Source organism: Aethina tumida, chromosome 3, assembly GCF_024364675.1.
Source record: "Aethina tumida isolate Nest 87 chromosome 3, icAetTumi1.1, whole genome shotgun sequence".
NCBI lineage: Eukaryota > Metazoa > Arthropoda > Insecta > Coleoptera > Nitidulidae > Aethina > Aethina tumida.
The window spans coordinates 26,022,639-26,049,079 of record NC_065437.1 but is presented as its reverse complement, the minus strand read 5'-3'; the positions used below and the strand labels follow the sequence as shown (position 1 = coordinate 26,049,079).

Sequence of the window (26,441 nt, the reverse complement as noted above, 5' to 3'; positions counted from 1 at the left end):
AACATTTTTTGTTTATTGTCATGAATTATTGAATTATACGGGGAGTCTGTGGTTGGTATACCTGGAAAGTCCCCGACATATTATGTTGGCGTTCTGTATGTGGTAAATCAGTAAAACTTAGCCGTCACTTGAATATCTAACCTTAAATAATTGTTTACGAGTGATTAAAAATGGGATCTAAAAAGAAGCGCGACTCCGATTCCTCTGATAGTTCTTCAGAATCGGGAAGCAGCGATTCGGATTCTTCGTATGAACGTAAGAAATCAAATACAAAGAAGCATTCGCGAAGTAGTTCAGAGGAGAGTTCTCGAGAGAAGTCGAAAAAGACTGTGAAAAGGAAGGCTGAAAATGAATCAGATGGTGAAAAAAGGTAAATATTACTATTTGGCAGTTTTATTGATATAATTTTGTAGCCTTATTTAGATTTATTTACAAAATTGAATTTAGTTACCGAGTTACATCACGTTTTTAGGAATAAAAGACATTCAGAAGAATCAAAAGATAGAAGATCATCAAATAATTATAAAAGTGACAAATCTGTAGAAGACAGACATAGGGATCACAAATATGATCGTTATAGTGACAGAAACAGAAGTGGAAAGAGTAGTAGTGGAGACTATAGAAACAGAGATCGAGAAGACAGGGGTCACAAGGATGATTACAGAAACAAAGATAAAAACGATGGTCGGAATAGAAGTTTTAGGGATAGGGATAATAGAGACAGACCAAATAGAGACAGAGGTCATGATAGTAGAGATTACAGAGATAGAAGATACAACAGGGACAGTCAAAACTCAAGGTATTCATTTGTGATCAAAATTATTATTATTATTTATTACACATTAGTTTTTAGGGGTAGAAAAAGGAGGAGCAGAAGTAGTTCTTTTGATCATGCCAATGCTAAATGGGGCAGAGATGATGCAGGGAACTCCAAAAGTACTGAGAAAAAGCAGGAGGAGAAAGAGAAACCTAACTTTGGTTTGTCTGGAAAACTTACTGAAGAGACTAATACTTACAGGGGTATTGTTATTAAATACAGTGAACCTCCAGAAGCAAGAAAGCCTAGACGTAGGTGGAGACTGTATCCTTTCAAAGGAGAAAAAGCTTTGCAAACATTATATATTCACAGAGAAAGTGCTTATTTAATTGGAAGGGAAAGGAAGGTTGTGGATTTGCCTGTAGATCATCCATCCTGTTCCAAGCAACATGCGGCTCTGCAGTACAGATTGGTTCCATTCACCAGAGAGGATGGCTCCACTGGTAGGTTCTTTTTTTAAATAAAAATAATCTTAAGTTAATCTTCTTTTTATAGGAAAAAGAGTGCGGCCATATATAATAGATTTGGAATCGGCAAATGGAACTTTTATTAACAATAAGAAAATTGAACCCAGAAAATATGTGGAATTGTTGGAAAAGGATGTTATTAAGTTTGGGTTCAGTTCCAGGGAGTATGTTCTTTTACATGAGAATAGTAAAGATGAGGCATTAGATGATGATGTGAAGCAAGAAGATGAAGAATTGCCTATGAAGGAGGAACCTAAAAATTAAGTTTATAAGGTAATATAAATGTAAAACATTTTAAGTAATATTTGACAGGATTTGTAAATAGTTCAAGATGACTGATATAAAAAATACTGTCAACAATGGTAAATTTAAATAATTATGAACTTTAAAATTTTATTGATTAGTTAATTATCATTAAGTATAACTTAATCTGTTTTATGTACATGTTTTTTAATATTCGAAAATCTGTATAGATATTTATATTTAAATACATAAATAAAATAAAATTGGGTATTTAAAAACATTGTCATTTATTCTTACAATTTTTCCTCACATTACATAATTGTAAAAGAAATATATTATAACAATACACATACTCTGTTCAAATTCTTTATTGCACTAACCTAAATCACAATTTTCTTATTTACAATTATTATGAACAGGCACTGTCAACAACTTACATTATAATTTATATTATAATAATACTTAATATAACTATTGATTCTTTTATGGAATACTGTCTTTGAAGTAAATTATTAAATTATGTATGGATTGTGGAGGATCATCCAAAGATTGGCCAGTTGAAACAAAAAAAATATATAGAAATAGCTTTAAACAATTTCTACATATTTATTTTTTATATAGGATGGCATAGTAATATCTAACTTATGTTGATAGTTTTAATTAAACAAAATGTAAATTCTACTATAAAAAGAAATTTAACAATTGTGTAAATTAAATATTGGCAATATTTGTGAGTACTACAAGTAATTTCATAAAAATATGTCTTAATATAAGATTTAATATGAATTACCTTGCAGTTTCTTTAATTTAATGTCGCTTTGCTCATATTCTTAACGAATAAATTGAGAGATTGGTATTTGATACTGTTCCCTATCTGTTGATATGAATTAAGATTCTTGGTTTAAACTACTAATAAATAATTTCCATATTTACAACAAATATTAACAATAAACGTATCACTTAAAATGCGGTAGGCTTTTCCATTTTATTATACGATATAATTTGGCTATCGTCGTTCGCATTCGCACTTAATTTGTCCGTCTCACTGGAAAACGAATGTCTTAAGGAACTCGGTTTGGTGGAGCAGTTTTCACTGTCGATTTGCGTCACCAGCTGATTGGGTATTTCGTACCCGTCGTTCTCCAAATAAGGAATCTCTCGTTCATACAGAAGTTCCAAATATTTTGGCATATCTTGGCTTTCACTATCTGATAGGAAGGGCATTTTTTCTTTGTCGTCCAATTCCTGGTCCCAAGAGGTACCTGAATATTTCGTTTCAAATATTACATATGTCTTACAGGACGAATAAGTTAAATAGTAAGTAAATGTAATGAAACATTATTATTGTATAAGGGTTTTAAAGAAGTTATGCAAGAATGATGATTAGTTTAATGTTAATTATGTATTGTTAGTATTATTACCTGAACTGTTATGATTTTCATCTCGAAAATAAGCCGCATTCGAAATTCCTTCAAACACTGCAAAGCATTTTATGATTAGACATGCTATTAGATGATGATTTATATAAAATTATACCAAATTGATGAAACAAACGTAATTTGTAGAATGACATGTTTTGTAGTTTAATGTGTGATTTTACTGCTATCTTATACATTATTTTCTAAACTAATTCATGCTCATTCGTAAATTTTACGTAATACTTACGATCAGGTACTGTACTAATATATTGACCCTCATGAGCTGCCGTCATGGGGTTACGTAAATTATCCTGGTGTAAATTCACCAGAACATCAAGGCAGTATTTAAATGTCGGTCGCTTTTCGGGTGCCGATTCCCAGCATTTCAACATCAATTTGTGGCTAAAAATTAACAAATTATTCACGATAAAAGGAATTATTAAAATTATTCCACTTACAGTTCGCTCGGACAATCAGTTGGTTTGCCTAATCGACCTCCACGCCTGACGTAATGCAAAACTTCCATATTATTTCTTGCCGGATACGGTTGTTGTCCTAAAGTCATAATTTCCCAGAGAAGCACACCAAAAGCCCACACATCAGACTGACTAGTAAAAATCCCATCTACAAGGGACTCTGGGGCCATCCACCTCACTGGCAGTAATCCTTCTCCTTCTTTCCTGTAGTAGTCGTTTTTGTAAACATCTCTGGCCAAACCAAAGTCACCTATTTTGACAATACGGGATTCAGTGTCGACACTGGAAACAAGACAGTTACGGCATGCCAAGTCTCGGTGAACGAAATGCATTTCTTCGAGGTAGCGGCATCCTTTCGATACGTCGACACACATTTTAAGCAGCTCGATCAGTGTTAAATTGGGGGTTGATGACTGCAAATTAAAAACTTAATAAAACTGACCGTATATAAATGTTTGCTAGTTGTTACCGATGGATTGCGTGAAGACCTCAAGTAAGTTAACAGGTCGCCTCCTTCCATAAGTTCCATGATGATGAAACTCGGATCATTGTCCAAACATACTCCCAAGAGTTGCAATATGTGCTCGTGCTTGAAGTGACTCATTAGCTCCGCCTCTTGCAAAAACTCACTCTTTTCTTGGTCGGATGCCCCCTTTCTTAACGTCTAAGTAAAAAAAACTGTTTAAAGAAGTTTTCCCAGAGATATTTGTATAAATACCTTCACTGCTACTTTCGTATCTTTGCTACTGTTAAGAATTCCTTTAGCTTTTCCTTCATAGACCTCACCAAAAGCACCGCTCCCCAGAAATTTTGTGAGCGTAATTTGATCTCGACGTATGTGCGGTAGTAAAGTTACATCCTCTGAAGGAGGTTGCGTGGAAACGTATAAAATATTGGTACTATGCACACCAGTTCTAGGGAGCTCCCTTAGAGTTGCAAGTTCCACATCGGGCCTCCGAGGGGCGGCAACAAACTCTGGCTTCTTTTTAGGTTTGAAAAATTTTTTAAAAACAGCTAAAATTTATTTATTTAAGTTTAAGTATGTTTAGCTTTTTAAAACATAAAACATACCATATAGGATACAAACTAAGCCACATATAGCAATCATTAGTGGTATACCAATAGCAATGAGAATTAAGTTGCCCGGATTTTGTTTTTCGGTCCACCTTGCTGCCTCATTCAAGTCAAATTCAGTACTTTCTTTGCTTGGAATACTCCAGCCATATGCATTTAAGGCTGACACTCTAAACGAGTACTTGAATTTGTCACTTAAACCCTCAATAATCCAAGAGGTGTCTAAAATAATCGTTATTATCAATTTATCAATGAAAATTATATGATCACTTACTTGTTCCGTTATAAAACGACTCCCATTGTCGTTCTTCTTCTTCAATTGATGGCGCGGTATAAAACCATGCAGTACGATTCGTACTCCTCTTATATCTGTACGTTTTTATTTTCAAACCTTCCAGCATGTACATTTCAATTGGGGCTCCGTTATCTTTCGCTGCCTCCCACAGAACTTTATAAACATTAGGTTTTGCATATTGAATTATGGGAGTGCCTGGAGGACTGGGTTTATCTCCCAAGGTCTCGAAAGTAAAACGGGTGTCCGTAGGCCACACGTACCATTCCGGATATTTTTTGTACAATATGCACAATCGAAATTTATATTGCATCTTTGGCCTTAAATTTTCCACTTTGATCAAATTATCAAGTTTTCCAATTTCCGCTGATGTCCAATCATTAGACGTTATTGGTGAATACTCCACCCTATACTCCTTCATATTGGAGCTTTTGTTCCAAGAAAGCCTTAAGGAGTAGGCCGTCTTATTGACCAGTTCTAAGTCTCCAGGCTTTGCGTAAGTTGTAAGTTGCACTCTGTCACTGTCACTCGATGTTTCATTAGTTTCGCTATACGCTTTCACCCACACTATATATGTGGAGTTGGGCGACAATTTCTGTAGCAACGTTGTTAATATGTTACTATTGTTCTTGTAGTGCTGCACTTGTACCGGTTGTTCGCCTTTTTGACGCACTCCCGAAAGACTGCCCTCAGTTTGCCAATGAATCTCGTAATACACTCGCAAACCGTTAAGTTCCTTTGGCGGCAACCAATTAACTTCCGCCAAAGTAGGATTTAACACTACGGCAGATACGTTTCGTGGCTTTGATGGAGCTGAAATAATACTTAATGTAAATATTTAAGTAATTGCTAATCTTACACATATTACCTCCTGCAGCTGTTTTATATATAACGGGAGGTCCAGTAACAGTCTCTTCATTTTTAGAAAAATGATTGCTAACACCCACCGAAATTATGTATTCTGTGAACGGTTTTAAATCAGTGATTTCAAAAACATCTTGAAATGTTAAAATTTCTTGGCAAAGTTCTTCGGTACAAAACGGTGTGGATTTATTATACTGCGAATAGAGGATTTTATACTCGGGAGTTGCCATCGAAACATCGGAACAGTTCGGGTGAATTAAATATTCGGGCATTTTGAGTACCAGTGAATTTGATGTTTTTTTGACCAAATGGGCAGTAAAGTTATCGTGTTGCTTAGGAGCCAAACATTCTTTTTCCGGATACGGTTGCATATGTTGACCAAATATAAGTATGTCCCGAACGTTTTCCTTTTTGCTGGTCACATTTGATTCTGTCCTCTTTAAAGCATAGAGTACATTTCTAGAGGGATTAGTCCAGTATAAAGTTCCAAAATCAGATTTTACTCTTTCTAATGGATAGCTGTTGACCACAGAGTTGTTAGCAATTGTGTTACAAACACATCCATCCTTATCTGATGAAATAATATTTTTGTTTTCATCAATAAAAATCAGTTGGGGTTTATTGTTAACATTGGAGTGGTCAATTGTGAAAGTTGGCTCGATGTCTGTAACGGTTACCGGACAATTGCAGAGTTCCTCATCAACAGACCTTTTGTACACATTATGTTGGAAAAACAGTTGAGTGTTCCTTCCATCAGTGTCACTTTTCATCAATCTATGTGAGTATCCATCAGGTGATTCAACCCAGTACAGTTTTTTAGTGAATGGTGATATTTCTATTTTGGATATTCTGGCCGTGGTAGAGTAAATCGGTCTACTCTCTTTAACATTTTTATCCAGTTGATTTAAATCAATTTTGTAGATTGTCGAGTTATCATCGCTTTCTACAAAATAAAGACTTCTTTCCAACCAGTCCACAGTAACACCATTCGCTAGCTTTTTTATATCAAAATTTTTGGTTTTATTCATACGAAGGTCGTACATTAATAACTCATTCATTTGGTTTACCCAAAATATTTTCTTTTCTTTTAAAAGGTATGCTATTTCGACTGGCGTGTTAATACCGTGAATAATGAGCTGTTTGTGATTCGCGTCGATGTCATCTATAAATATTGAATCTGATGAAGCTATTAACAGAGTTGGTAGTGGCCACTCGTGACTTGAGTTTACGGATAAAGTTTCAGACATTACACCATCACCTTTATCAGTAAATGCTTGAACCTAAAATTCAGAAAATGTTACTGCACAAAGAGTCGATGTAAAATTTTTGTATTACCTGAAGATAATATATCTGATTTTCCATGAGATGATCAATCACGTGTTCAAGTTGGTCAGCTTCAGTAATTTGATTATTGCAAATATTCATCTGTATATCATTTTCCATGTACCAACAGAAAACCTTATAACCTTTAATTTCTCCGTTTGGTTTCAATGGCTTGTTCCACCTGAATGTGATAGAAGCATGGTTCTCATGTCCAGATGAATTATGCTGGTATTCATACATGACATAAGTTCTTAGATTTATCGGAACAGATGGGGTCGATGATGGGGAATAAACTTCTGCATGGATTTGATCTGACGATCCCCAATAGGTATAAGCTCTAATGCTAATGTGAAGCTTTATATGAGGTTCTACTTCTTCCCAATACTTCACAGATGGATGCGTTGTAATATTCGACGAGAAGTTATTTTTCTTATAAAAACTTTCGATTTGAATTTCGTAGAAAACTTCTCCGTAATTAACATTTTCTATCGGATCCCAAGAGACGTTGAACGATGATGATGTTCCAATAACTCTAATAGAACTACTATCTATTGGTTCAGGGATTACGATGACCTCCCCACCCGTAATATTTTCTAAAATAAATATATTATTTTATTATATTTATTAAAATACACAATAAATAAAAGTTTACCTGGTAATGTGTGTAAGGATGAATCAATCACGTAGACCATATTCAAGCCCCATATAGACTTCCCAGTAACAGTGGCAATGTTGTTACCACTAGGATCACTTATAGCTGCACTTTTGTCGTCTTGTAGCCAGAGCAGGCGATTGTGAAAATAACACAGAGGACCTTGCATATTTGGTCGCTCAAACGTTTGAACTTTTTTAGCTTGATTTTCTTTCCCCGGCCAATAACCAGCCATAGGAGCCTTATACAAATTGGAACCTTCAGGTCCACGAATTATCCAATACACATGTTTGCTGTCCATGTCCAAAGTCAATCCCAAAACTAATTAAAAGCACAAATTAATTAATAATATTATTATTGATGTGTTTGTCAACAAGTTTACCTTGCTTCCCATGAAAAAACTGGGCTTCTTGGTATTCTATTCTGCCGATACCATTTAAACGTGAACATTCTACTGCATACCCAGTCGACCAATATAAATAAGCCTTCACTGAGTCTATTTTCAGTTCTTTTGCTACTATGTAAATTGGCAAATGTTCCTTTTGTTCTCCATTTAAATTTTCTCTAAAAATCTAACATACATTTATTAGTAATATAAAATACAAACATGATCATTGTAATTAATTACCAGTTGTTGTTTAGGATTCGACCAATAAATCTTCTTTCCAATCCAATCCACTGCAATACTTCTAACAGAGTCCATATTTGCCCAACTACCTTGGGTGTGGGATGTAATGTTTAACCACTGTACTTCTGAGGTGTTGGTAACTAGATAAATTTTATCTTTGTACCACGTCACGTCGATGTAGTGATAATTTTTCATTTTAGTTTTGTCTATCAATGTTTCCACAACTTCTCCAGCTGCGTTGGATTTCAGGAGTCCTTCTGCGGCTGACCATAAAATCATAGATTTTTTTGATTCGCTCAACGTCACACCACGAAATTCCGAAGACCAAGGACTTTTGCCAAAAGAAGTGTACGCTACTGTTTTAACAATGTATTCAGTATTTTCTGTAAGATTCGTTACTGTGTATGAAGTGTGTAGAATATTTCTGAAAGTTTTTGTTTTGTTCGTGGCTAATTCTATTACTAATATTTCGTATGACCAATTTTGCCAGGCGCCTCTTATACCTTAAAAAAATAAATTGATATATAAATGATACAAATTTTTCTTCAACAGTTGCTTACTTTGAACTCCAAGTAGGTGTGGAGCTTGCCATTTAATTTTAGCAATGTTACAGCCGAAAATAGCCTGAACATTTGTTGGAGGATTTACTGGAGCCGGTGTAGGTTGTGAACTTGGCAGATTAATGAAAATTTTTTTATAATTTTGCGAACTGGGATAAGAGTTGTGGAAGTAGCTGTCATGTGCTCTGTGATATTCCTCATTAAACACTTTCCTACCATCCGTCCAGAAGAACTTTCTGTTGGCATAAGCCAAGGAAATTACTTTCTGGAATTTTGATTGAGTTACTTTGGTTCTGAGATTTGTGCTCTCTTTACCGTCCAAAGAAACGGCATAAATGGTGTTCTGTTTTTGAAATGAAACCATAATATGAAAATTGGAATAGTCGACAACGAAACTTCCCAATGATGTGTCGTTTACTATCATTTTGGGTTGAATTTCGTGTTTTATCCCGTTGCTTATATCTGCCAAATCTAGCCGGTATAAGCCACCTCTTGTTTCATCTTGAATTACCCAAAATAGATATCTACGAGTAGGTTTAGGTTAATAAAGTTTCAGCTTTAAAAAAAAATCAACTTACCCATTGCATGGATCAACTTCTATGGATGATGGTTTGACACTTAGACCAGCTATAGCTACCGTTGAACCACTACCATCCAAAGCACATCTTATAATTTGATACATTTTTGATTCAACTTCTGCGAGTATATACAGTTGGTCGTTAAGCCAATCCACCGATAAATCTAAAGGAGTGAAATTAATAGTCGACTGGTCCAGTATTACTTCGGGTATGATGTGGCTTTGTGATTTGTTTAGTGATAGTTTTACAATTTGGCCTTTTGAATTGGAGATAAATAGAAGTTTTTTCCGGATGTGTATACCCATGCCTGAAAAAATTAATTCATCATGTAATTCTGCTGCTAGCAACATTCGAGTAATATCGGCATACCTATAAATTTTTGTTTGTGATCTGAGTAAATAACATCGGGTTCATCCATTATACTTGCTTCTTGTTCGATGATGCTTGTGTCAGTGCCTAATATTAGTACTGGCTCTTGGGCATTTTTAACTATAAGTAAAAGGCGTTGTTATAGACTTATTACATTAATTAATAAAAAGTACAGACCTGTAGTTTCTGGCGGAGTTCTCACTGACACTGTTGCCTTTGGTCCAGACCCCACACTATTACTCATACTTACTGATATATTGTATGTTTCTTGGGGTCGTAAATTATGGAAAATGTAGTATGGGTTGTCTGGTGAAATGTCCTAGATAAAAATTATATTAGAAAAAGATCTGGAATAATTTCTCGGACAAATAGAAAAGCAACCACCAAGGAAGGTCATGCTAGTTAGTAGATAGAAGAAAATTAGTTACACAAATGCAAAGAAGGGAAGATACTGACCTTACTATTAACAAATCCAATGAGTACAGTACAGAAAATACAAACATAAGTACGTCTAAATACTGAAGATTACAAGTCATTAGTAAATTTATGTGTAATATGTACATGTGCGGTAGTTAGTGCTGAAAACTGTAATGCAATAAAATGAGTGGGAATTTGTTATTTTTACTATTATTTAATTTAAAATAAATTTAATTTTCTATATTTGTAACACATATTCAATTACAAACGAGTCCTAAACCATTTGCATTGACTTAAATCGTATCGGTTGTGCCAGATCTATATCAGCATCTCTTTAACCTTTCTTAACATTTTGCATTGCATTACCGTTCCCTTTCAGCGAAAGTAAAAAACCCCGAGGGGTCACACCTTGACTTCCGAATGATAATCTGGACGGGTGTCGGTGATTTGGAGCACGTAGGAAAGGAGGGGACCGTGCGGGAATAGGCCGGGTTCCCAGCTGACGCTAATACTTGAGTAATCGACCGGTGCGGCCCGTACAATATTCGGCGGCGATGTTGGCAGCCCATGGGCGGCAGTACTTATAACAACGCTTTGCGCTGAAAAGATCCGGTACTGTTCGAGGAATCCAAGGATAGCTATCACGATGCGAAACTGAAAGTAATATTTCTCTGTGAAAAAATTGTAATTTTTATTAGACCCGACACTTACTCTATACTTGGTGTAAGGTTTGAGGTTGTTAATAGACACGATGGTGTTTGTGGAATCCCAGGTGGCATTACCACAAAACTGCCACCTGTCAACTTCCTCGTACTTCCACTGAACGTGACAACTCAGTCCATCTTTTCTTGCTTCGGGGAAGTTCCACTCCAACTTCAGCGATGTTGCCATTAGTGAATCGGCAACTAGAGCAGGCGCTGGTGGTATTTTCATATGTAGCTTCAGTTGTTGGTAATATTTGGAGATTGCATCGTTGCAGCCCATAACGCAGTGGTGCCCTTTTTGTGTTAGTCTGCCTGTATCACCATTCTGCAAGGAAATTTATGTAATTATGATGACTATTGTGTTTTGGCAAGTTATATACTCACACAAGCTTTTTGGCAAGACGAATTCAAGGCGTTCTTCCAAATATTACATCCTTTTTTGCACTGAAACAGGGAAAATATTGATAATTTTTTGTTTTTCAGTAGTATGTGTAAAAGGTAGTAGGACTATAATATATATTCAGTAAACATTGTGGTCCAAATCTGCATAAAAATAAATGAAAACTGAACAATAGATCTGAACTAGGTTGGAGGTAGACGAAAATATAGCGATCACCAAAATATCCTAATTAATATAGAAGAGAAACGGATGGTGGGTCAAAAGTCTGTTGGAAATGGTATTATGAAAAAACTAAAAAGTATATAGGACTAATTTTGATTTGTAGACAGTGTCAACTTTTGCACATGATCCACATCCAGATGCATTCGTGGGAACAATGGTCAGTGAATTAATGTTTCGTTTTGTTTTGCGACATACGCATTCTAATTGTTGTTTCCGCTCCTATAAATACAATATTAAAAGAGTCACACGCCTATCGAGTCGGAACCAGCGGCGGTAGGACCAATCGAATGAGCAGCATCAGTTGGACACAACTTAATCACTGTGTTCAAGCTTTGTAATTGACTAAACTGGAAATTAATTTGAATTTGTACTGTTCACATCTGATTTAATTGATATTTGACTACGATTAATATGAATAAATTTGGTAAAGCTATGATTATTTGCATCGCAGGGGGGAATAATGAAATAATAATAATAAGTGAAATGATGACATACTCCATCTTATTAGGTTAATAAATTTGTTGTGCGTATTTTGACTTAAGAATTTTACATTGATCTGGAGTTTATTCATAAAGACACTAGATTCTGTAATCAATTAAACGTTTTCTAAGTGTTGATTAGATTAGCTTATGACATAAACTTTATGTGACCCCGTTATGTTGACTTCTCGATTGGAAGTATCAAAAAATCCAATAAATCAAACACATATGAAAGGCAATGAAATTCGACATAGACTAATAAATGTTTGTCACAAATGTAAACAAAAATAACTGCTTCAGAATATATGATCTCATTGTGTAGTCTAATTGTGTGCACTGAATACAATGCCTTCGTGAGAAGAGTTAACGTCTGAAAAATATTAAATTCATATGTACTAAGCAAGGATATTTGCTCTTTCATCCTGATTTATAGTCTGTATTTGATAAACAAATGTGTTAATGCAAGAACTAAAAATTAAATGATAATATATATTATTAATAAAAAACACTCAAATCTCACTGTGAACTATTTTTAACAATTTATACAAGGTGACTAACTGTACGTCATATCTTTGGAAATTTGAATAAATGGAAGAAATTGTTATTTTATGAATTTATTCGGTGTTCATTTTAGTCTCATTTTCGTAGATAACAATTTTTTAAGTTACAGATAATCGTTGCGTTGTAAACAACAATTATAAAAATTGCGGGATATGAAGCATTTTTATAATGGTGTCGGTAATTTGCCGCATTAATTTTTATTAACTAATTTTAGAGATGGTGCCGGGAAATAATATTGAAGTTGAATTGTAAAATTAGGTAAGCTTTCAACATTCTTCCAAAAAGAGTTTGTCAAGGTTAGTTACTTAAAAACATAAGGCTTTTTTTTGAGTACCAATTAAAAATATTGGTGTCTTGCTCAGTAAAATAAATCAGGTCACTGATCTGAATTTTCACGGGTATAAAGAACTGATGTTCTTTTTTTTTAATTTAGAGGGCACTCATAACAAATCCAGCAACCTGCAGTAAGTCATGCCATCAAGTTGATTATTGTGGTGGAGTTAATGAGGAAGTGGGGAATTAGGCAATCCGACTGCTCTCTCGTATTTAAACTCCGATATGACTGTCATATAGTGTTTTTAACTCTAATAATGACATATTGTACAATTGTATATAGTTTCTATAATATAATATACTGTTTACTTCAAATTTGTTTTATTTATAAAATCGTCTTTGTGGAATTTTTAGTCTAAGTAATGTTGGTATAAATTTATTGATAAATAAATATGCCAGGTTTGAATAAAAGAGTAGATGCTATACATTTAGAGAAATCAATTAAAAATTAGTTGTGTAAATGCTGATACTAGAGAAAAAAATGATTAATCAATATTGGTGGTATTTTGGTTATTGCTTCAATGTAACTAAAATAAATTTAGTCTTATCTCAATATTTAATTTCAAGTTATTAATCAATAACCACTTCAGAATGTTAACATTGTTGATTGCAACAAATTTTATGTAGGACGCCTAAAATATAACAAACATTTTCTGTTATATAATTGATTCCAAAATTTATTTATATTTTGGTCAGTTATAAGTTTTATTGTGTTAATTCAAATTTGTCATAGAAATTTGCACCTTTGCATGTGTTTAAGTATAAAAGAGTGCCCTCGAACTCTCCACTACATTTACATTTACACAAATAGCATATTCAAAAGATAAGCGTAACGTTGTTTATACGACGTCTTCCCAACAACAAAAATATTTATGTTTGCCACCACTTTCCGAACGTTAACATAAACTTCTGCGGGTAGCTGGTCATTCGTTCATCGTTGATTAGTGGGTTGTTCTTTGAGGGGTGGGAAGCCACCTCGTCCGTGTCGCTTTACTTAAGACACTCGAGGGTCTCAAGTAGTGCTACTTAAAATAACCGTTACGGATTAGTACGTTATCTAATGGGAAGATACGCTGGCGTCAGTTTTGAACCCGTTGGTGATCCACAAGAATGTTATCAATGCATTAATAGCTGCATTTAAAAAATCTTGTGTGTTTACATGATTTTAATTATAGAACATGTGTATTATACGGAATATATTGTTTATATAAAGGATTTAATAACCAAATATGTAAATTAATTTTTAACAACACTTATCTGTAATAAGGCAGTAACCTTAAAATTTTAAATTGGCATTTCCCCTCAAAAACCCAAGATAGTAAATAAGAAAATAAACATACATCAAACTGAATTATGGCACATTTGAGTGGCTTAAACCTAATATGATGTCATATAACGCGACTGCTCAATAAAATTGATTGAACTTAATGAGTGTAACTGCCGCATTGTGGTTTTCAGCTTTATCTATAAAATTGGTCTGTTGAACACGTACAGCCAATTGCGAAATTAATTGGAAATTAAATTAGACGCACTGAATTTCTGCAAAACAATTAACCGTCACTAAAACAATACTGGGTCAACTATGAATGTTTAAACGAATTTTTAATGAATTCACTGGATTTTTTTTGTGATGATTTGTTATTAAATAATTAGGATCAGAATAAATATCAAATTAATAAAATATCTATAATAATTATTTCGATTGTACAAGATTTATATAATTCAGTTAGTTAGGATGATAAGATATAAAATATTGCCAAATATTTTTAATAATTTACAAATTCTCAAATCAAATAACTTAAAAACATTAAAAAATGAAATACATCAATTCAGTACCTAATCATTAAATATTAAAAGAAAATTCTAATATTTAAAAGATTTCCATTTTCATAATAGATACAAATGTAAATGAAATAAATCAATTCAGTAACTAGCCTCTTGAATTTAAAATAATTTTATGTTTTATCAAAGAAAAAACCTATTTTAGAACAATTATTATATATTAAAAGGTAATTATAATATTTAAAAGATGTTCATTTTCATAATAGATCCAAATGTAAATGAAATAAATCAATTCAGTAATCTAGCCTGTTGAATTTAACTTAATTTTATATTCTATCAAAGAAAAAACCTATTTTTGAAGAATTATTAAATATTAAAAGATAATTCTAATATTTAAAAGATTTTCATTTTCATAATAGATCCAAATGTAACGAAAATTTAATTTACATTAATTATTTTCAATTAATTTTTGGTCCACCAAAGAAAACTTTGAACATGAAATTTGTAAACGTCAAGACAAATAATTTGACAAAAGAAGCTATCCCAAGAAACTTCTAATTTACTGTGCTTTGATTATACTTTGCAAGTGTATAAACAGTATGTCAATTGCTCATTGAAGAAATTAGGAATGCAAGAAGTAGCTCTAAAGCGGAGTAGGCGTTAAGCGTGTCTCGTCCACTTAAAACGATGGCCAGCTAGATTGAATTGAATTATAGGATACAATGGCCACGAAGTGTCCTCGGCCAATGTGATGTGTTTACGACTATTCAGTCCGCATCGCAATTAGCCATTATTGACCTTTCCACTTTAATCCTGGATGTGGCTCCTATTGTCTACATTGTCTTTTTCATTTCCGATTACCGGATTACCGTCAGATTTCTGGATTTGGACCAGGAGAAGCAGTACTAAATGAATTTTAATTTGTTCAGGTGAACAGCTCAAAATGCACGGACCAACAAACAACAAAATACTAACGGAGACTTTTATCACTAACACTGAGGTTGGCTTCGTCTGACCCCCGAAATAAAAAATGCCAATCTGAAACGTTACAAGCATTAAACTTAAATTGACGCGTGCTTGGAGCCTGCCTACAAGATGGAGATCTTCGTGGGTAATTGACTTAGTTGACTGATAATATAAACAATAAATTACAATAACCTGTCAACACAAAATGGTGCCTCTTAGGTTGTGGAGCTTTTTACAAATACATAATTACATTTTAATTAATTTATTTTGATGTCTGATTCACATGATACAATAAGGTGCCATACTGATGTAAAAATGACCGCACCACTTGTTAAAAATATCTGCATGATAAGTACTAATTTTATTTCACTCTATTAGCAATAATAAACATAGCGATGATATATCTACGAATATTGAAAAAAAAATTGATAGCAATTTTGCAAATCAGACATAAATATAGTTTTAATCATGTTTGTCTGCTGTTAAATATAAATATTAAACGTTCATTCCCAAAATTGGTCCTTAAAGAAGATGAACTGTGCATTGAAGTCATTTGTTCATAAGCATTGGGTGGTCTCACTTATCTAAGACTATACTGAAAGTCTTTTATTACAGACAATTTTATATTAATTATTTTTTGTCGCCACGAGATTTAAACGAATTAGAAATTATAAAAGGCTGATACTTCCATAACAACAACCAATTATTTTTATAAACGCATTAATTGAAAGATACCAAGTTATCTTGTTTATGGAATATTAATTTAACGAGGTGATGAAGAATATACAAATGGCATATATATATATAGTTAATCTGTTCCTATTACAGTAAATTAATAATAATACTTGTGATCAAAATTTCGATTTATACTTGAAATTATGATTCACATTAAGGTATTAAATTAGAGTTGCAATTAGATGAGTCCTTTACTTATAAAAATAAATTATGTGACTGTTATGAATCATAAATAATTTTCAATATTTTATTGTCACCTTAGAACCGTGGCATAGCGGAAGCGGATTTCTGGTCAGCAGCGCAGATGAATACATCAAATTTATATCGGTTAGGATTCCGTGTGTGGTGGGAAATGAAAGTACTCGGGACAAAACTGGATTTAGGAAGTCCGTGTAACGCTTCAAAGATCCTTGTTTTCTATCCTTACCTGTTCCACGGTGCAATTGTAGTCGCAGGCATAGTCATAATGGGCCGTGTGTGATGATTTCTGAAAAAAAAATTATATATAAAAGAAATGCTAAAAAAAATATTATCATTGTTAATTTATTATGTTTTTATAATTGTGTGACATTTATTTATTTATAACAGGGTAATTTTATATTATAAAAAATTTGAGAAATTCATGACATTAATATTTTAAAATTTATTTAATAAAAATACAATAATATTGCTTTCTTAGATTTACAATTAATTTAAAATACCGTATTGACTATTTAGAATTTAAATTTCTACGTCTATTTTAACATTTTTACAGTCAAAGAATGAAAAAATTTCTAGGACACTTCTTTTTCAAAAAATAATAAAAATAATAAAATTAGTCCTCGTTAAAATATTAATTGAAAGTAGTGTTATTGATGAACATAGAGTATTAACAAAGTTTGGACTCATGGTCTTGGTAACAACAAGAATTGAACTGTTTGTAAGGGATAATGCTTTATTTTACACTTCTAACTAAATAAATTCTTTATATGAACATGATTTTTAACTCATCCACATACTTATTAATGTATGATTCAATTTTTCTCAGTATTCAACTGTAAAAAATATTAACATTAGAGTATCACAACTAATTAATGATTCTTAACAATAATTTTATCACAAAAACTATTGTTTTTGAATAAGTACAATACATATTTGTTAACAGCATCCAATTTTGTATAAAATTAAGATTCATAGAATTCAACTTATATATAAAAATTTTGTTTCTAGTACAAATTAATATTTCAGTGTGTTTCACAGAGCTGCATTGATTAGAACTGACATTGATGATGATGACAGCCATTAGTGGTCATCGTCATCACATTCTTCTTGAATTTTTTGAAAACATGGAAAAATTTGGTCATAATTGGGATTCAATTGAAAGGTCCCAGTCCACCCAATATTGACTGACAGTGTTTAAATGATCTGGAAAGACGAGCAGTGAAAGATTAAATGAATTGTCCCGTCCTTAAAATCGTTTTGGATGATTGATGACTGAAAATTGAGTAATCTAGTAGAAATATGAATTTCAAATAGTGCTGTATATAACATAATCACCGAATATTCGGACATGAAAATCTTAACTCAAAATTGATCCAAAAGAATTTTGTGAGGATTCTTCAATCAAATATTTGGTCATGTTTTGAAAATAGATGAAATATGGGTCCAACGAAGACAAAATAATAATCAACACAACGTATTAAGGGGAACTGACTCCAAAGAAGGCAAAAAAAAATTCTTTTTAGTGGTGTTGGTTTTTTGGGAGCTTATTGCTTTCAAACGATGAAATTTAGAAGAAATCTTAACTGACTTAACTATCAATGTGTTAAAAGTATAATAGAGCATAATTTTTATCAAAATTCTTTTCACAATTAATGCACAATATTTTTTTAAAAAATTTGTTAAGAGGTAAAAAGCTGAAGTGTGAAGTTTCAAGAAGCTAGCTTAATTTGTATTTATTGACAGTCATCAATAGTGAATAAATGTATGTAAATTATAGAAACATGAAAAAACATGATCATGATTATGATTCAATTGAAAGGTCGTCAGCCTGTCCAATATCAAATGAATTGGATTCTCTTCTGAGGTAGCTTGTACCTCCGTATACCACACAATCGTTTTGGATGACTGATGAGTGATTTTGCAGTAGTAGGTATTTCAAAGAGCATTTGGCCATGTTGCGAAAATGGGTTCATCATTTCTCACCTGAGATGAAAGAATAGTCAAAACAATGGGTTAATATTTTCATTAATTATTTTCAGAAAGGAAAAATAATCAACGGCAAGTATTATGTGAGCTTATTTGCTAGATGATATTGAGAAAAAACTACCGCATTTGGCGAAGAAGAAAATGTCGTTCCATCACCACAATACGCCAGTTTATACATTCGTGATTACAGTGGTTAAAATTAATGTATTAAAGTTCAAATTACTTCCTCACACATCCGTCCTACTTACTAGATTTAGCCCTATCGGACTATTTTCTATTTCCAAACTTGATTAAATAAGATTTGTTGATATTGATGTTATTGAACATCGAAGGGTAAAGGAGTAGAAATTATTATTAACATTATTTCGTTTGTGTATACAGAAATGTTATTATTTTAAATGGGTCACTCGGAATGTGCATAAACTATGTTACAATCAAAATAGTTGTTTGGCTGTAAAATGTAGTTTTATTCATATAATTATTTCCTGTACTTATTTAGTCATTGCCTTTTATTACAAATAAAACAATTACGTTTTCTTTTCATTTTATACGTTATAAATGAAATGTTATTAAAATTCTAAAATTTTAATCATCTCATATTCTTTTGCGATGGTGTCAAAGCACATCACAACCCGTATGTCACATAATGTACCTTTCATTAAGATAATAATTATACATTTTCCCATGTAGTAGTGACCCTTACTTGATTGTTAACTGTTATAAATTAGAGGAATTAGGTCTGAATGCGTTCCCCTTGCGTTAATGAATCTTTAAATAGCGACCATCCAGTTTCTTCTCTGACGGACATACACATTAACTGTCCATAACAATTAAAAATGGTGAGGTAAACAGGAAATTTAATATCATCTATTTTTATCAATTCCAGAACGATTTGTGTGTGATGTTTTCTAGACAGGTTGTAAATTTTTGATTTACATACACGTTTATTTATTATTTTATCCGTGTTAAATTACAATTGTTCCCTGAAAACATACTGTGTCGATTTAATGAATATCTTACAAGTGTAAAATTACTGTAGATATGTTTCTATGAAAAATATTCAATGCGATTTCATATTGTCTTGAAGAATAAACAATTACTAGACATTATCGGTGTATGATTAATTGTGAAACACTTGTCTAGTCACCTTTGTATTTCAGTCACTTCGTAGTGTATTATTTGTTACGGTATTTGAGTTTAATCAGTCCCATATATTACTAATTCAAATATTATGCACTATTTATATCCTTGTTGTATGCAGGTGTTGAATTCCCTGTAAAACTGTTTATTAATTGCTCAAAAATTATTGACCCATTGCACCCATACCATGGGAAAGTCACATTTCAATGAGTAAATCCTACCACTTGTTGCTAGTAGACGATAATGTTAAATTAGATTATTAACATAAGCCAATTATGATTTAGATTAAATTATGTGAGTTTGCAAAATCGCACTGATAAACGTAAACCTAATCACAATCATTACACAGACTTTGCTAGTCCTTTGTTAATATCAAACTGAAAACATTCCACATATTAAATTACCTTTCCCCATTAATTGCAACAGTTTCTACTTTACTATTTTCATAATTAATCTAATGAACGACCCTCAACCAGATTAAGTTAATTAATACATTGAAACATTGTCTAAAGCGGGAACACGACGATCAACGAGCAAAAAATCAGTTGACCAATTGGTCCAATTGAAAAAGCAAATAGATACAAATGACCGCATTTCGTGCAGACTTGTCCTATTGTCTGTAATTAATGCACATAAATTTAAATAGGGGGAGTAATGGTCGAATTATCGGCTGTTATTCCCACATATTTTAGAAGCAATTTTAATTTGTTTAGTGACGGCGTGTAAAGTCAGTTCTTTGTCACAATACCATAATTGGGGATTTTTTGATTACTGTGCTTGAGAGGTGTAATTATTTAATTTTTAATTCTCTGAATTTTTGTTCTTTAATATTATTATAATTGGGCCAGATTAATAATTACAATGTGACCTTTAAGAATCTTAATTGACTTAACTACTGGTGTGTTAAAATTATAATTGAATAAAATTTTTATTAAAAATCGTTAGAATGTGATATTTAACTTTTCCACAGTCTTAATAATGTACAGTATTTTTTATAAAATTTGCTAGAAGATATTTTAAGGGCTGCTAAATTCATCGATATATATTTACTAAATTTTTTTCTCAGTTTTCAACTGTAAATAATATTAACCTCAGATGGATGATGTAAAAATTTGTTACAAAAATATCAGTCTTAAGATGCCCAAGTGAAAGTTTCAAAGGGCGACATTAATTAGTATTTATATCACAGTCATTAATAGTCAATGTTCATTGCGAATTTTCGAAACATGAAAAAACATGGTAATAATTATAATTCAATTAAAAGGTCCATCCAATATTAAATGAATTGGATTCTTTTCTGAGGTAGATTGTACCTTCGTATATAATATAAAATTGAGTTTAAATGTGCTGACAAGAATCGTTTTGAATGATTTTTGATTGATCTATCTGAAGTAGATATTTTAAAGTGTGCTGTAAATTACACATAAACCGAAAATTTGGACATGAAAATGGAGGTGGTTGACACGTTTGCTCAAAATTGAACCAAAACAGCTTCGTGAGCATGTTCCAATCAAATATTTGGCCATATTTGAAAATAAATGAAAAATTGATTCACCTGAGACAAAAAAATAGTCAATACAATTTATTAAGTCTCCAAAGAAGGCGTAAACAGTTTCTTCTGCTGGTGAAGTTATGGCATTAGTTTTTTGGGAGCTTATTGCGTCCGAACGATGAAATTTAGAAACTGAATAAACTTATTTCATAATCAATTCGTTGACTCCAATTACTAATTCTCAGTCCTTAAATTTGATTGTGATACTCAACAACGAAAAATTAATGTACACGGTACATTGACAGTGTGCTAATTACCATTTTCAGTGTATAATTGCATTCTTAGATTACCACTTTTACTTTTGCTTGCATTATGGTATATCCGAGAAATAATTTCTTGACGTTGTCACGGCGTTTATGGCTTCGTGCTAATCGTAAATACAATTCTATTAGTTGTAAACGACGTAAACATCTTGTTTAGACGAGCGCTCGTGTCTGGTACTTAAAGGTCCCCGTGATCTGGCTTACCTCATGTTCACAATTTGTATTTGTATAAAACAACTGGTAGTCTGCTTAATTTTCGGACTTCAAGTGGATACGGTAGTTTACAACAGTACCAGATCGGAATTGAATAGCTGCGATTGATGTGTCCTTTTTATTTGTAAATAATGGAAGGATTCAAACGGATACGTTGAACAGTTTATTTATATTTCAGGCAGCCAATTCCTGCCAACAATTATTGCATCTTTGGTGTCACACTTCTGGTTTAAATCAAAATGGTAGTCCGATTACCTAACGACCAACATAAGGCTGGAAAAATATATTATGTAAATCAAACAAGTATAAACTATCTCGAGTAATTATAGCCTAAATGTCACGATAGCGAGTGAAGAGGTCACCCTATCTGAAGATAGTCAAGTCTAAAAAAGGTAATTAATTTTTAATCAATGTGACAATGTCTCTCGGTTTTTAAGATATTTTTGTAAAGGATGAAAATAAACAATTAAGCCACACAAGCGCATCATATATCACTGTTGCCAATTATGCATGGATAAACTCGGCTTTAAATTATTCAATTGAATAAACAAATGCTCATAAGTTCGTATTTTTCTGAATTTATCTGCATATTTTTCCTTATTATACATACGAGTAATGTAAATATAACGCAGTAATAACACAAATGAGCTGATACTATTCCCAACTACAGAAATGTTTCCACAAATACTATTTTTTTGATAAGATAATTTAATTGTGTAATATATACAACATACTTTTGTAGAAAGTAAAATTAAATCTTCCAAGTATTTCATCGTGTGTAACAAAATATGTATTATTACAGTTTGGTTCAAAAAAATATTAAAACATCTAATAACGAATTAGCTATAGGTTGTTACGTACAGGATGAGCAAAATTCAGTGTGCCCTATCACGCAATTAAAAAGTACGTTAGTCAATTTAACGGTTGTGATTTTTGTAAGAGCGGAAAGGGTGTACCTGCTACAGGAAGTCCAGTCGAAGCATCGGAGTGTAAAGGAATTGGTGTCAGGTGCCAACAATGTCTGAGAGCTTGTATTTTATATTTAACCCCTTTTCGTCCGTAGAAAAAAACCCGTTCCGGCACTCCGGTAAGCAAATTTGAACAGATCGGCATTCGGGCGGAATGCACACGAACAAACTGGTTGTTGTCTTAACAAATAATTGTCGATGAAGTGTTTTAAAAAGGGAAAATCCACAGTTAGATTTAATCCTTGATTACGTCTGGTTTTGTAATGCAACTTCAATTGTAACTAATTAAAATAAATTTGTAATAATTGGTTCGAGTAAAGCAGACGGCAGTTGTCTTCCAAGAAGACGTCACGCAGACTTGCCGCTTTGCTAAAGGGTAATAAAAGGCAAGAAAGTGCTTTAACTTAAATGCCAATGTGCCACTAAGAACTTCATGCGGTGACATAATGAAATAAAAATGTTAATGAAATAAAAAATTAAGAGAATAGGCAGTATTAAATAATTAACGGAGTTAATATTTTATTCATCCATAAAAATGTTAAATTAATTTAAAAAATATATATAATATTTAAAACAAAAGATACTTAAAACTTACTTACTATTAGAAAATAATAATTGACAGTGAAAGTTAATTGCTTATATTTAAATAAACAAGTAACTAGTAAAATCAATTCAATAAATTATTACAAATCTGTAATAACTTATTGAATTTAATGAATTTAAAAATGATAAGCATTTAATATGAATATTAAAAATATGATATAATTTAATATAATTGAGAAGAATACTAAAAATTAAATCAAAATGATTAAATTAATTAATAATATATATATATTAATTAATATATAATATAATAATATTTTTTAAGTAGGATATTTACTAAAGCAATATGCAAATTATATATTAAAGAGCAACTGAATTATAAAATTGTATTTACTAAATTGTTTATAATTGACATTTTAGATAATAAATTGAAATAAAAAAGTTATTTCTTATGTAAAATAACTCACTGAATATGAAAATTCAATCACTTTATCGATTACAAAGGGTTTTATTTAAAACTTAAGGTAATTACTTCTTCCGAAATGTTACTAGATTTTCTTAATTTCTTGGTGACTTCATTTTTGGATTCAGTGGGAATGTTATATTGGAAATCACTAGAAAATATCGTAACAATGAATTTTTCCTTAATAATCTTAATTTTCCAATTTAAAAACATATGGAACTAAAGATTGGTTAAATATTAAAATATATATTAATCAAATTAGTCAATTATAACAAATATACTCAAATAAAAAGAATATTAAAAATATCACAGGAAAACGTGATACCAATAATATAAATAATCCTCAAACCAAATTATAGATGAAAATTAAAAACTAAAATTAATGGAATTAGGTAATGAAATCTACTCAAATAAAAATGTTAATATTAAAAATTCCAAAATATAATAGATACTGTAATATATAATATGCAAGGTGTCTTGAGGGTAATTAAAACAGTTTCCAAAATGTTTCTTGAAAAAAATACAGCCCTTAAAATTATATATTTCCAAATGTGTTTAAATTAGGTATGGTTAATGATAAAATACATATCTACAATTAAAAGTAATAAACTTAATAAATATATATAATGTTAATATTAATGAAGAAAATTAAATTAAAATTAACTGGAGTATCTCAAAAACAACTGCGATAATCAAAATTAATCAAGATTACCTGTTTTCTTCCAAATTGTGCAAAGAATTAAATAGTTTTGAAAACTATTCAGTGACGTAGAAAATAGGGCGGGAAAGAGGAGAGTGTTTTAGAATAATAAATACCAAATTTAAACACGATTAGGTCAAAGGTTACAGAAATAAGACAAAAAAAAAACAATTTTTGAAATATAAATTTGAAGGGCTGAATTTTCTTCAGGAAAAACAAATATGAAAACTAATATATTATATAGTGATACTGGAATCAAAAATTATAACCAATAAAATAGATTAAAAATTAAAAAGAAAAAAATAATAAAAGACAGCTACAGTAATATCTGAGATCCATGAACGGAAAAACGCATCATGAGCTTTCAATTAACAACATGTAGTTACTAATAATTGATTCTAAGTATATACATTTAATTAATAAAAAGAATGAGTTAAATATTAACATTTAAATTTACTGCTATTAATTCTTGTTTAAAAGTGACATATTTAAATTGAATTTTTAAACAAATCGTAGTCTACACATTCAGTTTTTATCAGTCAAACTAAAACAAAAATTATCACGGTTACTCATTAAAAATTTAATTGTAGATTACGTGTGAATATTTAAATTATTACCAACTTGTTCGTAAAACAACAACTTTTATAACTCCTGTGAACATTTAAATCGTTGTAAATAGGCTATATAAAATATAAGTGATATTAAGTGTCTCGATTCCTACATCACATTTTGCGTCTCACAATACACAGGTACATAAAACTTGTTGATTAAAGTTTTATTGTTTTCACTTGAATCTTATTCATTATCATTATATGGTTATTGGTATTTTAAAATGTCGGTAGATGTTGACATATTACAGCTCTGGAGCTTCTCATCATTTAAATGTTTACATTGACATCAATGTGCAGTTTTAAATAATAGTATATTGTGGTTTAATTAATTATATGGAAAAACCCAAAGAATATATCGCAAAATTTGTGAAACATTTAACAAGTTTCATCAAATTTAGGTGCTGATGTTATTAATGCATTTGTCGCATTTATCATTTTCAGTTTTTTATTTTGTTGATATACATTATTTTAATTTTTATCATGTGTTAAATTAAAATTTACTGGATTGTAGAGGTCAATTAAAAATAATATAAATAACTTTTTGAATTCGGATTTAAGAAAAAATAAAATTTTATTCAAATGAATTTAATTAAATTTTTTGCTCGTTTATCAATGTTTATAGTTATTTTTGTTAAATAAAAACATAATTTAAAGTATTAATTTGCTCATATTTTTATGAGTTGATACAGCTTTAAGTAGGGCAATATTTATAATATTTTTTATTTGATAATCATCATCATGAAAGAAACTAATGAGTATATTACAGTAGTGCAAAAGAAAATTTTGTAACAAGCAATAAAAATATTATTTACTTAAGATAAACATATTGACCTTTGTATTGGCGCCTTATTAAATTTTGATATATTTACTCCATGTCCAATAAAATAATTGTAAATTTGACCTTTTTAGGTTCTACGTACTTCTTAATACTGACAAAGTTAGGTAAACATAACTTTGAAATGAAAAATGAAAAAAGACAATTTTAAACAACCCGCAAAATTTAAAAAAATTTGATATAATGTTAAGACTCACCGGTGATGAGCCGCATTTCGAGAGGCATTGATACTGGACTTGGACATCCGAATGTTCAAAATTGGCAATAGTCCTGGTCACAAAACACAAAAGAATAATGCACAGGTGTTTCATTTTTCACCGGATTAAAAAATCGGATGGGTCATCTCAACGGCGCACAAAACACACTCGCAGCGATTCCGGGCGATTTCGAAAATTTTTTGGCGCACTCGCTTGTTTGTTGAGCAGCGCGTGTCTGACTGATTGTGAGCGCGATGGTAGGAGTGGAACTGACATAAGCCGGGAGTAGGCGACATCGGCCATACCCCACTGTGGTCCGCAACAAGTGCATGAATGAAAAATAATTACATACTAAACAAAGCTTATAACCATTTCCGTTCTCCAATAATTACTTTCGTTTAGGACCCGT

The 26,441-nt window shown here is 31.6% G+C and overlaps 2 protein-coding genes across 2 annotated transcripts; one reads left to right on the top strand and one right to left on the bottom strand.

Annotated features, from left to right (window-relative positions):
* The first annotated feature begins 102 nt into the window (after positions 1–102).
* On the top strand, positions 103–1,805 carry LOC109594431 (smad nuclear-interacting protein 1). The gene is made up of 4 exons (XM_020009647.2): positions 103–370; positions 473–799; positions 854–1,260; positions 1,313–1,805. The coding sequence occupies exons 1-4, from the start codon at positions 171–173 to the stop codon at positions 1,546–1,548; spliced, it is 1,170 nt and encodes a 389-aa protein (XP_019865206.2). The 5' UTR covers positions 103–170; the 3' UTR covers positions 1,549–1,805.
* Positions 1,796–26,441, bottom strand: LOC109594382 (proto-oncogene tyrosine-protein kinase ROS). Its single transcript, XM_049965669.1, has 21 exons — positions 26,033–26,441; positions 16,788–16,847; positions 11,267–11,326; positions 10,890–11,207; positions 10,587–10,832; positions 9,939–10,080; positions 9,762–9,881; positions 9,393–9,699; positions 8,815–9,338; positions 8,255–8,757; positions 8,009–8,198; positions 7,627–7,947; positions 6,987–7,567; positions 5,656–6,931; positions 4,770–5,600; positions 4,493–4,717; positions 4,140–4,435; positions 3,891–4,085; positions 3,404–3,834; positions 3,193–3,347; positions 1,796–2,789 (listed from the first exon to the last, which is right to left on the bottom strand). Exons 1-21 carry the CDS (start codon positions 26,144–26,146, stop codon positions 2,488–2,490), a joined length of 7,197 nt encoding a protein of 2,398 aa, XP_049821626.1. The 5' UTR covers positions 26,147–26,441; the 3' UTR covers positions 1,796–2,487.

What these genes read in the sequence shown, in the direction of transcription:
- LOC109594382 (XM_049965669.1), bottom strand. Translation starts at nt 26,146, where the DNA reads ATGAAACACCTGTGCATTATTCTTTTGTGTTTTGTGACCAGGACTATT. An exon ending in ATCCTTACACACATTACCAG is followed by an intron (nt 7,568 to 7,626) that starts GTAAACTTTTAT and finishes TATTTATTTTAG; the next exon opens with AAAATATTACGGGTGGGGAG. An exon ending in ACTGATTGTCCGAGCGAACT is followed by an intron (nt 3,348 to 3,403) that starts GTAAGTGGAATA and finishes GTTAATTTTTAG; the next exon opens with CCACAAATTGATGTTGAAAT.
- LOC109594431 (XM_020009647.2), top strand. Translation starts at nt 171, where the DNA reads ATGGGATCTAAAAAGAAGCGCGACTCCGATTCCTCTGATAGTTCTTCA. An exon ending in GAATCAGATGGTGAAAAAAG is followed by an intron (nt 371 to 472) that starts GTAAATATTACT and finishes TCACGTTTTTAG; the next exon opens with GAATAAAAGACATTCAGAAG. An exon ending in CAGAGAGGATGGCTCCACTG is followed by an intron (nt 1,261 to 1,312) that starts GTAGGTTCTTTT and finishes TTCTTTTTATAG; the next exon opens with GAAAAAGAGTGCGGCCATAT.